At 39.9% G+C, this 17,040-nt stretch overlaps 1 protein-coding gene across 4 annotated transcripts in view; it reads left to right on the forward strand.

Annotated features, from left to right (window-relative positions):
• The window catches only part of SPIRE1 (spire type actin nucleation factor 1), a 125,373-nt gene that overhangs the window by 83,207 nt on the left and 25,126 nt on the right, over positions 1-17,040 (forward strand). For all 4 annotated transcript variants that reach the window (XM_088524054.1, XM_088524055.1, XM_088524056.1 and 1 more), the window contains 4 exons: positions 6,778-6,861; positions 8,038-8,202; positions 11,951-12,037; positions 13,249-13,378. In XM_088524054.1, the coding sequence (XP_088380180.1) occupies positions 6,778-6,861; positions 8,038-8,202; positions 11,951-12,037; positions 13,249-13,378 (466 nt within the window). The remainder of the gene's footprint in view (positions 1-6,777; positions 6,862-8,037; positions 8,203-11,950; positions 12,038-13,248; positions 13,379-17,040) is intronic.

A 17,040-nucleotide genomic window follows, 5' to 3' on the forward strand; every position in this document is an offset into this window, starting at 1 on the left:
GTTATATATTTTATATTTAAAAACTATATATTTAAAAACAGCTGTTAAAAATAACCTTTCAGACTTTTATTAAAAATTAATGAGATGTTTTGAACTTACAAATTATTTAATCATCTTGTGATTGAACATTTTAAAAAGCATAGAGCATACTATGAGTTAATCCCAAATGAAAGAAATCATTTGCCTCTCAAAGGCTGTTAGGGATTGATTCAAAGCACATTTAGGTCAAAGGAAGTAATCCTTCTGGACGGAATAACGGCCCTACTGAAATCAATGGCACTTTTATCACTGCTCTTACAAAGGCCAGAATTTGGATCATTTGATTTCATTCTACTCTGGATCAGTCCCCCAGTATGCATAGAAGAAGTAACCCAAAACCGTGGCTATCTTACACATAGCTTCTGAAATACTTATACTTTGGTTTTATCATGTACTTGTTACTCCATTATTGCCTGTATCCAACTATAGATTCAGAAGCTGCTTAATACTTGAAAATTATATAGTGCACATAGGAAAAAAACAGATATGAAGGAAATACAAAGTGGAATTCTATAAATCTTACCCTACTCTTTTTAAATGACCTCTGTAGTTTATATCTGAGACAGGTTGGAATCATGTGGTCGTATTAGGTTTGTGCCAATAAAAATTGTAGTTATGTGTTATCTTATACTTCAAATACATACAAGAATCTTAATTCATGAGTAATGTGGTCAAATACAATCGAAGTTAATAAATTTGTCTTTTTTTTTCTTTTGTATTCTCACATAGTGTGGGTAATAGGGAGAGAAACACGTAACACTTCAGTAAGGGCATTTTGTCACTGTGAATTTGTGCTGATTGCACTGGAAGTGAAGTGGAGAGAAACAAATAAGGTATATACATCACCTCTGATAAAAGAGTCTTAGACCATGTAATGCCATGTTTGTGACACTGAGGATGGCAGGAGTTTTAAACGTTTGCATGACCTACAAAACTGACCGCTGTGTTTGGAGAGCTTCCTTTGGAAGCCCTCAGACCTAGCACAGCTCTGCTGAGGGCATAAAAATGAAATTTAAAAACTCTAAAAAGGAAAACAGAATCCTCAAAAATATCTTTGCTTTGAATAAAAAATATTTTTTGGCCTTCTTCTAGGACCAAGGTATCCGTCAGGGTATCGATTTCCCAGGTAAATGAAACTCATACTCTGCTCAGTAGGTACTGGAACTGCCATGAGGACGTTTATCTGTAGAAATTAACTCCCTAGAAGCGGACTAGATCTGGCCAACCTCAAACTATAGCCCAGAACAGGTGTAGCAGAGAGGTTCACTCTAAAAGAGAGGAAAAAAAAATATTGTGTTGCTATTTTCAGTGTGGTACTGTAAAAACTTGTGAGGATTTTGCAAATTACGGTATCCAGTGGAGGCCGGAGGTATAGGCCTATAGGTTTGGAGTAAGTATAGGTACTAACCTATCTACTAAACAGTCCTGTGCACTCCAGCCTATAATGTGAACATCACTGCAATATATTAAATGTGTCGTTTCAGAAAGGATTTTACTGGCATGTGTTTGGGCGAGCGCATTACTCAGAAATGATGAAGCCGTGAGCAGGCTGTTCAGATCATCTCAGTGGATGTCAAGTAACGTTGTAGACACTCTGTCACATACTTGATGCCAAGCATAATTTTTTTCAAGTCTAATTCTCTGGGTATGAAAGGTCAGAGACAAGCAATAAAGATGACTTGCTGACAGGGAGACACATCTGCTCTTAGAGAGAAGGCAATGCTTACTGCAGTAGAGGCAGAAGCCAAGGGTGAGAAAGGTGTGATACTAACAGTGCAATAGTAAAAATGTTGAAAAAAAAATATAGTGCTAAAAACACATATTTCTGTGGAAAAGCAGAAACGGCAGCGGCTCCTCCAGAAGTAGGGTTGACATTGAGTTAACGAGTCTGACCCACCTTGGCGTCTTACTGCGGCGGGGTCTTCCTAGCAGGTTACCGGCTGCTCTCCCGGCTGGCTGCAGCCTCCACACGCTGCGCAGGCAGCTCTGCGAGAGGGGCCCTTGCTGCCCAGCCACCACCCAGAGCGGCCTTGGGATGTGCCGGGTCTCCCTGGCTCTGTATCCTGCCATCCAAGCACCTAACAGCCACTGGCAAAGAACGAGGGCAGCTCGTCTCTCATCTCAAGCAGTGAGATTTTGTATCTTCAATGAGGTATTTCCATCCAAAGGGAACCTCTCTATGTTTTTGTACGTGGAGAAAGAAGAATGGAGAAGATCTGTTTGTGAGAGGGGAAGATGATTTAAATACCTGCTAAAATGAACCCCATGGCCTTTTTCAGGGTCATCCAAAAGACTTTGAATCACCTTTGTTTTGCACCTCGCACAGTAGAACTGTGGGCACAAATAAGCGACGTCCATGAGAAAAAGCAATGTTCCTTTTCTGGAGTATCTGCAGATAGACATTTTTGTTGCTTACGGCTGGCAGCAAGTGCAGATATGAGATTGGCTGACACCCTGAAGCATCAAGATTAACAAATTAATTAAAACTTAGTAATTTTTTATAATCATGTACATCTTTGCTTGCAGCATAAGTCCGTGTTCGTCGAAAGTTTCATTATCCACAGTAGGCCTTTAAATTAACCAAAGTTCTTGGCAGGGTACATGTAAAGCTCCCAGTTTATCATGTCCTCTTTTATTTCTCTCCTTTCTAATGTAAAAACTTAATTCTGTCAGTCTGTCTGGATAGATTTCCACCTGACATGTATGAAAAAGGTAAAGATACATATTCTAGTGAAGGTAGTGAGTAGAAATGAAATTCTTCTTGTTTTCATTTGTAATGGAAAAAATAGTTAATTACAAAAGTAGATTGCTACTCTCCATTTAACATTTGACATTTGTATATACTTTATACGTATATGTACTGTTTGTATAAAATGCAGTAATAGAGGTAGTTAGTTAATAGGTACCCAAGTAATGTTTTAATGTGTTTCTTGTTAATGAATCACTTATTCCAGAAATTTGGTCATTAGCCAGGTGACCATAAAAACTGCCAGAAAACCCTGCTGCTTGGGCATTCAGCAAGTACTGTCCAAAAAGATGTGAGTTCCCAGACCCTTCTGCTCGTACCTCCAATCCGTGACTCCAGCCTTGCAGCTGAGTTGTCATCAGCCTCACAACCCCATCGTGATTTCTCTGGTCCATCAGTTTAGGAGCCACTGCAACCTTTTCAGTAAGAGAGAAAGCTCTTTTTCTCACATACAAAGTATGGAGGGGTTTTCAGGACTGTTCTACCGATCATATTCCTTTCAACACCTCTTTTTTGAGTTAAATGGGGCAGTTTCAAGAAACAGGAGCATGGGCTCATCTATGGGCAGCTGGCCAAGCTCATAGATTTCAAGCCCAAGATAGAGAGCTGAACATAGAAATGCAGTTTTTCCACGATATGTAGGTCATGTATTTCTAAACCGAGAACAAATGTGCAAGACTACTGTTTCCTAGGTAGCAGTGTAAGAATTATTTGCGTCTGTAAAATATTGCTCAGAATTGAAAATATAAATCGGAAATTGCAATAGATGCTGTTTTTAAATTGGTGAAAAAGAGTCAAGCTGTAGGTTCCTGAGAATTCAGTGTTCATTAAAATGTTTCGTTTTAGAGAGCGTTTTGTTGAAGTGAGTCTTTGACGTTGCGCTGACAAGGGTCTTACATAACCTTCCATCTGTCGCTGCGCGCTGAAGAACATGCTGCAAATGTGGGCCACTTAGCAACAGCAGATTAATTGACTGCTTTAAATAGTGCTAGAATAAATTCAGAGAAATTCTGTATTTCTCTTGTCCCTTGTGCTAATTGCAAAATTTGGTTTTGAAATTGGCCAAATGATCTAAAAAAAAAAAAAAAACAGCGGAATGTTAGCTGAAATGCTGACATCCTGCAAATCTAACCCTTTAGTTCCTGAATACATGCCCAGGCTGTAATACATGAATCAGATTTGTGGTATGGGTTTGTGGTTCTAGGGTCATATAGAAAAAACCTTTTAAGGTTTTTTTCCTTTCTGAAATAGAAACCCACTTAGGCTGTGTATTTATTATACTATAATAGCTTTTCTTAATCCGTTGTCCCAAGGGTAAGTACAAATGGACACAGCAGCTGAGGTCGCTCATAGATTTTTTTGGATCACAATTAAGTTCTGACAAACTGTTGTCTAAACATCACTTGTTTTGTAAATGTTTTGGTTTCTATAAATTGCAATTGAAACAAATTCCAAAACCCACTGACAGCGGCCGAGGGTGGTGGAGGGAAATGAGAATATTTCACTTAGTCCAGAAGATTTTACGTAATCATCCATCACCATGATTTGAAGCAACACTCAACAGGGGAAGGAGAGGTAAAGAATCCTTCATAACAAATAGCTGCAAGGACACAATAGTTTCTATTTCCCCTTTCCTCCCCAAATTTCCAAAGACTCTTAACTCTTATAAGAAAGGAGAACCTGTGCCATGAGCTGCATTCGGGGAGCGAAGCCCAGGCTGTGGGGATACCTGTGAGCTGGTTCCCTTTGGCTGGTAGGTATAGCACCTTATTTGGAAAATCTTGCAGCTCTCTACATTTTCCCCCACTTTTTGATTTTCTGCTGTTAAGAAAAACAAGTTGTAATCTTTTTAGCTTTGTGGAGTATTTATGGTGCTCCTGATGCCTCCGGGCAGAGAGCAGCCCAGCAAACTGCATGTTCGGGACCATGGCTGCTGAAATGGGTAATTGCTGCAGGTCTCGTTGAGCAGTCAAAGCAAAGGCTAAGCCACTGGAACGTGTTAATTTTGTAGCAATGAAGGTGTATCTTCCAGTGGGGAAAGGAGTAGTAAATCTGAGAGCTGTCAGCTGATTTAGTGGAGTTAGCTTTTTGGTTAGGAAGAGGAGAAGGTGAAAGAGGATAATTTTGTATGTTGTAGATTATTAACAAAACTAATGATGGCAGCTTGCGAGAAAGCAGATCATTAACAGGTCACAGAAATCATCATTGAAATGGTTACTGCAAGTGCCAGTGTGATACAGGAAATAAGCAGCCCAGATGGCAAAATATGTGTACATGAGACCTTAATGTTTCACGTTCTTTCTGTTTTTCTTTTTTTTTTTTTTTCTTTCTGTGGAAAAGGGTTGACAGAAGTAGTTATTAGGCTACTGCTGACCACAGCAACAGAACCAGAATGAGTTTCCATACAAACAGTTTTTCCCCATTGGGTATCTTGTGATGATACTGGAAATTATGCTAAAATGTTCCCACATCATGAGATGACATACTTGCTTTTGTAGGATAGATGATTTATGGGTTTTCCAGAATCTTTCCATAAATTATGCATTATTTTTTAAAGGACAACGGTAGTATTTCTTTTCTGACCTCACAGTGAATGTGCTACTTAGTTAAATACAGCAATAAATAATCCATCTGTTCCCTTTCCAAAACCTTTGTGGTTGGTGACTCTCGCGTGCTGTCACTGTAAGCAGGCTGAGTAAACACTTGCACTGTTTGGTGAGTGAATTTTTCAGAGCTTCCATTTCAAATGTTGGCCATTTCGGTACTGCTTGAGGGAAAAGGCATTTTGCAAAACGTGCTTACAACTTAAGTGTTCCAGGAAGCTCCAAAGCTAAACTGAGACTTTCCATCTACTTCCATTAGAATAATAGAGTATGTTAGACTCCAAAGTGAGAAAAATATTTCTGTGATAAACACATAAATCTTCCATATTATCTCTGAGCTGCTGGTTTAGCCTCCTAACACAAACTCAAGAGGTTAGCAGAAGAGGTACCTAGCTATGTTTAATGCATGAGCAAATAATTGCAATAAAGATCAAACTAAACCTTGTTAAAGGAAAGATTTCCTAGAAAAATCCCTGAAAAAAATAGAATGTTGACAATTTGCTTATGTGCTGATTCCAGAACATTTAAGTTTAGAAGTAAAACAAAAAATAGCATTTGAATATGCATTTTTTGTGCCTAAGATCATTTCTGTAAATCCATCAAGACATGTCTTTTATATCTGTTACTTGCATTTGTATAACTCTTACTTCTTCTTTGGTCTACTATAACTTTCAATCATTTTTCAATTGCTTGTTATTATGAAAGCTTTTGTTTTGCCCTTTCATGTGCAGTTTATTTCCTATTTGCATCAGATCTTATTTACAAATAGCAATTGTTACCTTTGAAAGATCTATTTTTATTCCCTACTTTGCAGTTATATTACTCAGATTCCAAAGTCTATAACTATGTCACAGAAGCTCCTTAATTTTGTTATAAATGGTCTCTGCCACTATTCTGTTGAAAGGATTTCTCATGATTTATTTCTCTTCATGACTAACTTTGTGGGATTTTCTTTATTTACAAAACTGAGCTGTCTCGCTTTTGGCTACTGACAGTAGTTTTGTTATGAATGTTTCCTTTCAAGTTAGTAAACTTTTGTTGTAACCTCTTAGACTGCTGTTTTTTTTCCTTTCCTGTGGATAGCCCAATTTTAGAAATCTTAAAGTTTCTGAATATAGCTTTTCCTCTGACATGCTATTGAGCTAGGTTCACATGCAAAACCTTTTCTCCAGCATTTAAGGTCCATTTTTCAGTTATGAAAAATATATTCAAATATATTCAAAATATATTCAAATTATTATTATTACTATTACAGTATTTATTATTCAAGTCATAAAATGTTCATCAGAATACTCAAGTAACATATTTCAAAAGATGTCAAAAATTAAACTGCCATTTTACTTTAATGCCATCATGCAGTTTATTGACTAATTTTCTTTTTGTTGGCAGAATCTGAAGAAGATTCAAGAAATGGACAAAGAAGCAAGTGATGAGTCCAGCACAGACCTTGATGACTTAAAAAATGCTGACTGGGTAGGACAGTAGTTGGGTTGTTATTAATTGTTTATATTTCCTTACATTATTTTCCCAGCGTAACTTGTGTTATGGTAAAATCAGTGTCTGTGGGTTTTCTTTTCCCCCTCCCCTCCCCTCCCCTCCTTCTTTTTCTCCTTCTTTTTCTCCTTCTTTTTCTCCTTCTTTTCATATGAACTAGGAATAAGTCATGACAAGTTAGGACCAAACAGAATTTAACACTCCTTCACAGGCAGGAAAAGCAGTGCAAGTATCTGCAAGTATCCAGGCTGATCACTATTATGTTTCTGCTTTTGATTAAGCTTTCATGGGGAAGCTTTATGTATTTTGAGAAGTTGGACATTTCAACAGAGGGCGTATGGCCTGCCCTTCAAAGTGGCAGCCAAAAGAGCCATCAGCTGTGAGTTTCTAGAATGATAAAATAAAAATGCTACAGAGAAACTCTTAAGAGAAAGCACCCTGTAGCATTTTCTAGTAACTGTTTTGGCCAGTGCACAGAGGAACATTATGAGTTTCTTAAAAGGACTTGATTTCAGTCTTCAATGTTCTGTCCAGCAGTTCTTCCTCTCTACCCATTCCTACTGCCAAAAAAAAAGGGAGAAATTAGGGCATGGGACTCTTACAGCCAGAGCAAAAAGGAACTGAGTACCAATAGGGTATTTTTAAACCTCAGAATTTGGGGACCATTCCAAAATTCCTGTTTGAGGAAGAACTACTGGAAGATTCTGCAGGACAGTTCTGCACATAAGGGAACCAAAGGTTAGAATTTGAGCATTTCCTGACTCATAGTTTTAAATAATATAGTAATTGCTCCAAGTCTACAAACTTTGTCGACATGAATGCTATGCAGTTGAAATTTGAAGGTGTATGAGAGTGTCCAAATCCTTTTTCTGTATTCTTTTACTTCTGGATATCCCTTGAAGTAAGTCCCCAGATCTACTGGGTTGCAACCAAGTTTCATTATTTCATGAGGACTAAAATAACCTTATATAAAATAACCACCAAAAAGAGTAGTTTTGCTCAAAACATCCACTTTTCTTACCTGTTTTAATGTGCTAGAAATAAAAAAAAAATGATGTGGTAATGTCCTGAAATGGAATGAGCAATTTTGGTTTAATTTGAGTTGGTTTTCAGGGGTAAGGTATTAAATAATTTTTTTCTGTCTTGGTTCTTCAGGCTCGTTTTTGGGTACAAGTGATGCGAGATTTACGGAATGGTGTCAAACTTAAGAAAGTTCAAGAGCGTCAGTACAACCCCCTCCCAATAGAGTATCAGCTCACTCCCTACGAAATGCTGATGGATGACATTAGATCCAAACGCTATACCTTAAGGAAGGTTATGGTAAGTCAAGAATATCACTAGATTCTGTCAAATCTGAAAAGCTTTTTTATTTCCTCTGCCTTCCTTTTTATCTTTTATCCTTTTCTGAGAACCTTGAAATTATGATTTCGGATGATTAGTCATGTTCATGGCTTTTATACTCTCTTAGATGTAGGTAGTATATTGAGGGGGAAAAAAGTGAAACCAACAAACCAACAAACAGAATGGTATGCATTCTGTTTTCCATATGGCAGGCATTTAAAAATTGCAAAAGACTTGCCTACGTATCATATGCTTGAACAAATGATTTGTGTTGGCTTGATGATAACTTGAACATTCAAACCAGCAGTGCTGTCATGCTATGCACTGAGGGTTTTTTTAGGCTTTTATTATTGAGGGAAACATGCATGTTGAATTTTAATATACTTTTCAGGAGATAAATACATTATTTAATAGGACAAAGTGCTACTGTGGTGTAACACGAATAGTGCTATGTAGAAAAGGAAAACCTTCAATCCTGGAAAATTTACATTACTGCCTCTGTTGCTTGGATTGGATGGTCTGTTAGGAATTTTCAAGGAGTTACTTCTGTGAAGCATTTTACTTTCAAGTCTTCAATTTTCTGGGCTTAACACGCCCAGGCTCTTGCTGTGCCTAAAAGCAGCTGGGTTTGTCCCGCGCTCTGGTCGAGGGGGCAGGTTGTCCCAAATAACCTTTGGGCACAAACATGAGTTGGGATGGGACGTGCTGCCGGTGTATTACCTGTCAGGCGGTCTGCCTCCTCTCGTGCACCTGCTAGTGATTTTGTGTTAGCAAAATAACTTCTTTCTTGCTATGAACTTTCCATCCCGCACCTGGCGTTCTGCTGCAGGGTCAGCTTGAAGAATGCTCAAAATGTGCAATAATGAGAGCGCAGTTCGGTGTGAAACGCCTGCAGCCCGAGGGATTCGCAGCTAATTACAAGTGTAGCCATAAATACAGAGCCCCTTAGCTGCCGGTCACGGATCAAAGCCTTGCGTGTGTTCCCACCATAGAAACCAGCAGCATCTGAGGAACAGGGGAGCAGGGAGGACAAGGACCCTCAGTCCGGATTTTAAAACAGCCACGGAAGGATGGATTATGTTTCTGTCTATCGATCAAAACAGTCCCTTGGCAAAGTTGTAATGAAAACCAGTTTTTGCTTTAAACCTTATAGCTGCTTACAGAAGCTTGTGAAAGATAGTGATAATGATACTGCTAATGATAACCAGGGGTAGATGATTTTTAAGAAAATAACATGCAACATATACTCTTTGCTCCTCTTTTTATGATTGCAATGCTATATTTAAACAAATAGCTTGAATTCTTCCTGTCTGATGAGTACTCTCAGTAGAACGAAAGGAGCAGATGCCCAGATAAGGTGCATTACTTAGGAGCTATTTGGGGATTTCAGACTAAGAGGAGTGTTGAGCTAAAAAGATACCAATGACTGGGACTGTGTGTTCTCTCTAGTCTTCTGGCATAGTGCAAATATTGCAAGTGTTTTGGAGATGTCAAATTCAGGGCTTTTTGTAAGTAGCTGAATTCATTAGTTTCAGTGACTTCTGCACTTCTATTTCAGTACATTTATGATTTGATACAGTAATTTCAAATTTGTCATCTCACTGTCCCTGTTATGCAAGAGTCATCACTTTTATATTTGGGATAGGAAGAAGATAACTTTAATTCTGGCCTTTTGTAATATTTGAATGTTTGCTTGAATAGTTTGAGTAGAATTTTTCACCTATGGAGCAGTCCCTCTCAAAAGGTTAAAAATATTAGCAGTGGTACAGTCAACAGCAATTGGGAAGTGGAAGAATTAACATTATCTTCTTGCAGCTTTATTTTCTTCTTCTTTGGGCATATGCATTAAGCTACAGCTTTTAATTCCACTTTGACTTCATTATTAATTCATTTTTAATTCATATTAGCTCTCTTTTCCACCGCCCACCCCGTTTTGCAGTCGTTCACTGTATTTTTTGAACAGTACTTACTGAACGGGAGCTACATAGCTCTTATCTTACTTGATCAGTGCATGGCTGTAAGGTACCTTTTATGCACCGTTGCTAAAATTCAGGCTTTGGCTAAATCCTGCTAAATGCCGATTGAAATTAGCTTTTTAATTAAAGTCTATATATAAAAAATAAAATTGTAAGGTAGTGGGTGGAAGTCTAGTGCATTATCACATGGTAATTTTTGCATGCTTTGCCTGATTAGACCTCTAAATTTCCATTTGACTTTATAATAATGGGCTGTGCTTTTCCCACATAACCAGTTTTAATGCACAGGGCCATAGAAAAGGCCATTTAATGCACATGATGATTTAGAATAGTTTTAAGAGTGTTTTGAGATATTTCATTTAAATATTGATTTGAAATTGGAGCAAATCTTGTATGACAAGAAAAGGATAATTGGAGGTGGCAGTATTTTTCTGCGCATATGCCTGCATTTGTACAAAACCTCTCTGACTTAGGCCTTAATTGAGAGCCATGAATTTTAATCAATGCATTAATCAAAAGTCGAAGCTGCGTGTGACGCTGTTCCACAGCGATTCGGGGCCCGTGCGCGTGGAGAGGGACACGGCGCGCGGCCGCGCCGGAGCTCCCTGCGGCGGCAGGGCCGGCGCCTCCCGCCTCTGCCCAGCAAGGGGCCTCTTGCTCTGCCACCAACTCCCTGTAGTTCCCTGGGCAATTCCCTAGGAAAATCCTGTGCTGCTTTTCCCCTCAGATGGGGATACTACTGCTAATTAGAGCCCGGTGGCACTAAGTCAGTGCATTGGGTGCCCTGAGAGGTCGGGCTCAGAGCCATGTATTATTTATTTGATATTGTGATGCAAAGAGTTGTTCCCCAAGGCTGGAGCAGAGCTTATCGCTTTACAAAACAGCTGTTCTCATGCTAATAACACTCAAGTTCAGCTATCAACCCTGGCATCTGATGAGCACCGACCTGGGTAAGGGAGACTTCTTTCATTGTCAACCACGCGAGTGCCGTTTTTTGCCTAGTTTACAGTGTGTAATGGCTCAAATGATAGGAAAGCTCCCGTTCTCTTGTTCTGCATCCCTAACACAGAATGAATTGCTGATCATTTCCTGTGAGGTGCTCTCTGTAGTCTTCTCTTCTCCTGTTCTTTTTATATGTATATATATATATATTCATGTTACCAAACTTGAATACATTTTTGAAGTGCAGACCTGGAGGTAGCTGTGACACCAACCTCAGAGGTGTTTTTCCTTTCACTGGGATTTCCATGCAAGGGCAAGGAGATCGAGGAAATTTAGGCCCTAAAGAATACCTGTATTTTCTCAGAACCTAACCTTACCTAACTGTGTAACAATTGGCAGTGTAGTCAAGATTGAGGAAAAGTTCAAGTATTTGTTCTTAAAAATTAGATGGTTGGCACCCTTTCCCCAAGCAAGGTGCCAGCTTTATCAGTGTTTTCCTACAGACACAGCTGCAGCCTTGATATTTAATCCCATCATTTCAGGATCGTAAGTATTGCTAATTAACGCTGCTGCAGTTGTAGTTCATTCTGTAGCAATCTGCAGAGCTGAAAAAGCTCTTATCTACATCTTAGCTTGCTTGTGCTCTGCAAATGGATCACTGTGCAGGGCCGATGGATTTTCGTATTTGGTGCTGGTGTCAGAACCCTGCAGGCTCTGTCAGGGATGCTCCGAGTTTTCGCTTCATCTCATCGTCTGCAGAAATACAAGCGTAAAATGTAGAAATACATGTTTCACTTTCTTCTTTCCAGGTCAATGGTGACATTCCACCTCGATTAAAAAAGAGCGCACATGAAATAATCCTGGATTTCATCCGATCACGACCTCCCTTAAATCCTGTATGTAATCCAGTACACTTCTGTCTTTATAAAAATGTGGGGGGACTTAAAGCATGCATGTGCTCAAAGGATATTTAAAATATTTTGTTTTTTGAAGAATGCCTGGTGAGCCCACATATATACAACCACTACCAGCTCATTTCATTCATAGTAACTGAGCTATGCACATCTCTTGCTAGAAAATGCCTAATGCTGGACAGATAAAACAGAGACTTCATGAGATGACAAAACATAGGCATGCGAGACGGAAGTGGTAGTGGAATGGAGGCTATTAAACATGGTCTAACATTATAGCTGTTCTTGTGTCTTATTAAGCTGCCTTGATTATAAATACCTTGATTAGAAATACCTGAGGGGAGGATGTAAAGAAGATGGGACCAAACTCTTCTCAGTGGTGGCCAGTGATAGGGCAAGGGGTAATGGGTATAAACAGGGCTCCCCAGGACAAGAGGCACATGGAGCTTCTAGAGAGGGTCCAGCGTAGAGCGACAAAGATGATTAAGGGACGGGAGCATCTATCATATGAAGAAAGACTAAGGGAGCTGGATCTGTTTAGCCCAGAGAAGAGAAGGCTGAGAGGAGATCTGATCAACCTGTACAAATACATGAGGGGTGAATGGAGGGAGGATGGGGCCAAACTCTTTTTGGTGGTGGCCAGTGACAGGACAAGGGGTAATGGGTACAAGTTGAAACACAGGAAGTTCCACCTCCATGTGAGGAAGAACTTCACTGTGAGGGTGACACAGCCCAGGAACAGGCTGCCCAGAGAGGTTGTGGAGTCTCCTTCCCTGGAGATCTTCCAAACCCACTTGGATGTGACGCTGTGCCCCATGCTGTAGGTGTCTCTGCTTGTGCAGGGGGGTTGGACTAGAGGTCCCTTCCAACTTCAACCATTCTGTGATTCTGTGAATATTATCTTGTGTATACAGAAGCCTAATATATAGTCTATGAAAGCATAAAGTGTCATATCTTGCACCTGCCAAGTAATAGCTCTTATTACCAGCAACTCTTCCTCTCAGTGAAATCATGAAGAATCAGGGAAAAATACAATGTTCTCTTTCCAGTACTCTCTGAGTTTTCTTCATTTGTGTGTGTGTGAAATCGTACTATGACATTCCCTTTTTTAAAAAAAAATATTTTAAATATATATATCTTTAGTATGATCATATTAATCATATATTCATCATATATGATTATCTTTGTGTCCCAAGGCCTCTGCAAGAAAATTAAAACCAACGCCACCACGGCCACGCAGCCTCCATGAGAGGATCCTGGAGGAAATCAAGGCAGAGAGGAAGTTGCGCCCTGTCTCACCTGACGAGATAAGGCGTAGCAGGCTGGGTAAGTACCGTGGCGGCTTCGCCAGCAGCATCCGCAGAGAACTGCCCCACATAAGAAGCAATGATATTAGCAGTGTCTGTACAGATGTCACTGAAGATAAAACTGTTCCCGTCCCTTCGGAGGATGAAAGAGCCTTCAGGCTTTGCTGGAGTTGTGCAATCTTTGTGCTAACTTATTTTTAAAAACAAGATGCTGTATGGTTCAGCTGGATCCCTTCATGTTTCTGATGTCAGTATTAGATAACCTTAATGACATTATGTTACTTGTTGGACATGGCAGCTAATGTTAGATTTGCTCAGACCGGAATGGATATTGCCTCTCCCTAGTACAGTATTCCTTGCATATCTGTAAGTATTCTTTATAGATCCATTTCTAATTAATTTTACTTTGTTTCCTGTTGTTAGCATCATTGATTTCCACCCCCCCCTTTTTTTATTCTTATTTTATTTGTTTTTTTTTCTTCTATTTTGTATGTAAATCTTTACTTCAGTTTACAAGTTACAGAGCGTATGTTTGTACATACTTTCACAGTGGGCAAATAATTAAGATGTATGTTGCAAAGAAATTCATTTCTGCAGTGTACCTGTAACAACCCACTATAAAATTACACAATTTACACTATTCAGTCACTAATTTTGCCTTCAATGGTTCTGTTAGGAAAGGCATGGCAAATACAGCTTCTATTGTGGCTTACACTTATCTTCTTAAAGAGTATCTCTACTAGATAAAATGAACTGGCTGGATTTTTGAAGAGCAAATGTTGCATCTTGTAGTTGGAAAAGCATGAAATAACCCCTGTGTTGTTGTTTTTTGCAAAACAGTTTGTGCCTGCCACGTGTGCCCGTTTCAAGTGGGTTTGTACAACCCTTTGTCTCTAGAGCAAAGCAGTCTAATGAGGCTTGTTTCGTTGTTTCATTTTGCAAGTGCTTGGGTGCAGTTTTAAAAGCATAACATTTTGAATATTGTTGCTTTGGGTCTTGCCACTTCTGTTTTGGATTCAGTTTATTCTTGCCGCATCCACTAGAAGACGCAGACGTTTTTCCAAATATAGGAAACTTACAAATGTGGAAAACCTGCTTTTCTTCCAAAGATTCAACTTCAATAAATATATTCTATTCTGCATCTCGGAACCGTCACACACTTTCAGGTGCAGCAAATTTGACCCAATAGCTCTTTACAAATTCTAACTGAAATGAATGACATCAGACCTAGTTAGCAAACAGCTTCCAAAATCAGTCCTAAGTTTTAGAACATCGTTAGTTAGATTTCCTGGATTGAATACCCAGTATAGACCTCTGATAAGGGAGGCCTGACCTCCCACCAATTCTCCCTCTTTTGTAAAAGAAAGCTGGGGCTTAAGTTTTGGAAATGTGCTAATTCCCCATTAGTACAGCTAATTACTTGGATTGAATGTCATATTATGGCATGTGTGAAAAGCGATGTACAGATCTCTAGTGTTGAAGGACGTTTTTCAATGTGGAATCATGTAAATACTTATTTGTTTTTGCCATGGAGAAAAAGAAAAAAGAGTGAAGATCTTGCAAGTCCCTTGAAGATAATTATTTCATATCTTAAAGTATGTTTTTTTTTTCTTTTTCATGTTGAAAGAAATATTTTTATTGTCCAAAATTCATTTTGGGATAAAATGTGTTTGGAATTGGAACTGGAGCAATTGGGAATGCTAGTGACATTTAGGGTGATATAGTATGATACGAATAGATCTGCCTTAGAGTTTAGAAGACCATTGAGTGTAATTTAGCATAATGAAATATAAAGTAATGAGGTTTAAGGATTATAAATCTTAAGCAGAGGCCCAGTGCAGGATACTTGCACCATCTGGACAGGCATAGCTGCTGACAGCGAAAGGAAGAAACAAGGCCTAGAGTGAAGCGCGCGGAAGGGAAGGTGCCTTCCGCGTGTGCCCGGGTGAGATCGGCCCCGCTCCAGGGCTCGCGCGGAGAGGAGGAGAGAGCCGAGGAGGAGAGAGCCCACAAGCCCCCGGCCGCCCCGCGAGCCGCGCTGCTCTGCGCTGCAGCCTGCCCATGCCCGACCGGGAACCCTTCCCTGAAACCTCTGTGAGAAACTTCTTTCAAAAGGGCAATTCCGTCTTGGAAGCTGCTCTCCTAAAGGCTTGGCCTTTGGAATTTGCCTTTCCACGTGGCCTGATAAAATCGTCAGAATAAACTGTCAAACACTGCCTTGAGGTGCATGTCGTTTTAATTAAAAGCATGGATTTATGACTCAAGCAGGATGAGCTAATGAAGCTTGGAGAAAACTTTTTGTTCCATGCACATGCTTTATCAACCCTCAGTTAGGGCTTAGGGTTATACGATAAAAACCCTGTGCTTTAAAATGTGTTTGGCTTTATATTAAGTTTGGGCGGAGATTTGGATATTATTTCTGGAGCCGCTGTCTTCGGCTGATGTGTGTTACAGAATTGCGGAAGGAAGGCGCTGACCCCCAAATTTGTCTCTCCTGAGTCAGCCACGTGCTTCTCACTGTCTTAATTTGTTCTCATGTGCAAAAGCTTGTCCCAGTGCAGCCTCTTCTAAATGTCTCTTTGTGCAGTGGTATTTGTGACAGCACCATGCATGTTTAGGAGCTGGCAAGTCATGCAGCGGAGCCGGTGCCGAGTCTGATGCCCCTGGCGCGTGCTTGCGTTTGGCTGCTCGTGTGGCTTAGTGCCTCGAGGTTTTGATGTCGGCTGTGAAAGAACTGAGGCCCTAGTCCCCGAAAAACACCGTGCGATTAGAAATACAGACGGGTTGAGCACAGCAGTGGTTTGTGTTTGTTGGGAGCCAGGACTGCAGCGGCCTACAGGAAGCTGCGCTCAGCAGCTCTGCCCTGGACTTTGTCCCGGATCCAAAGTGGGTATTTTCCTGCACAGACTTTTGTTAGTAAGTTGAGCGGGAACAAAGCTTTTGGTTTTGTAAACGTTTCGGTAATAAAGAACATGTAACTGCTTTCTTATCTGGGAATGACATATTTGGAGACCCAGAAAAGAAAGGCAAATATAATGGATCTCTTTGGAAGGCTAAGTCCCCCTAAGAGGGGGACAGCTTGTAAAAAAGAACAGAAGTCAGCACAAATCACACTGTGTTTGGCCTTTTTCCCCTTCCTCTTTTAGGAAACCGGTGTGCAGACTTAACTTCAGTGTCTCTCGTTATTAGTTTAATTAAAATCATTGGAGATTATGCTGTAAAAAAAAAAAGAGAGAAATCTTTATTTCAGGTCACTGAAACTTGTGTGAAATGTGGCTTTGTACTTTCTGGGGTTTTTTTTCAGCTCTCTCTCTTTTGCCCCCTTTGCTCTTTCGCTCGCTGGCTCTTACTTGCTCTTGCTTTGCTACGCACGCTTTGTCTTGCGTGTCCTTTTTCCTGCTCTTCAGTGAAAATACGCTATCTTTAAGAGACCTACCTCATGTTTTGGTATTTGATTTACTGTATTCTGAAAGTATTCTACAACTGTTCATGATAATATATCTTTATACTTGTGGTGTTTGCAACTCTCATTTATGCTACAGTAGTTTTCACACTTAGAAGCTTTGCTTCGGCAAGGCAGTAGTACAGCTGGCATTTTGGATTTAGCCAACATAATCCAAAATGTCTCTAGTGGAGTGAATCTTTTGTTTCGTAGTGGGTCTAGAGGATCTTCTGTTTTTG

The sequence above is a fragment of the Tinamus guttatus genome, unplaced genomic scaffold (assembly GCF_059628265.1).
Source record: "Tinamus guttatus ecotype Peru unplaced genomic scaffold, ASM5962826v1 Tinamus_guttatus_pri_ptg000203l, whole genome shotgun sequence".
Lineage (NCBI taxonomy): Eukaryota > Metazoa > Chordata > Aves > Tinamiformes > Tinamidae > Tinamus > Tinamus guttatus.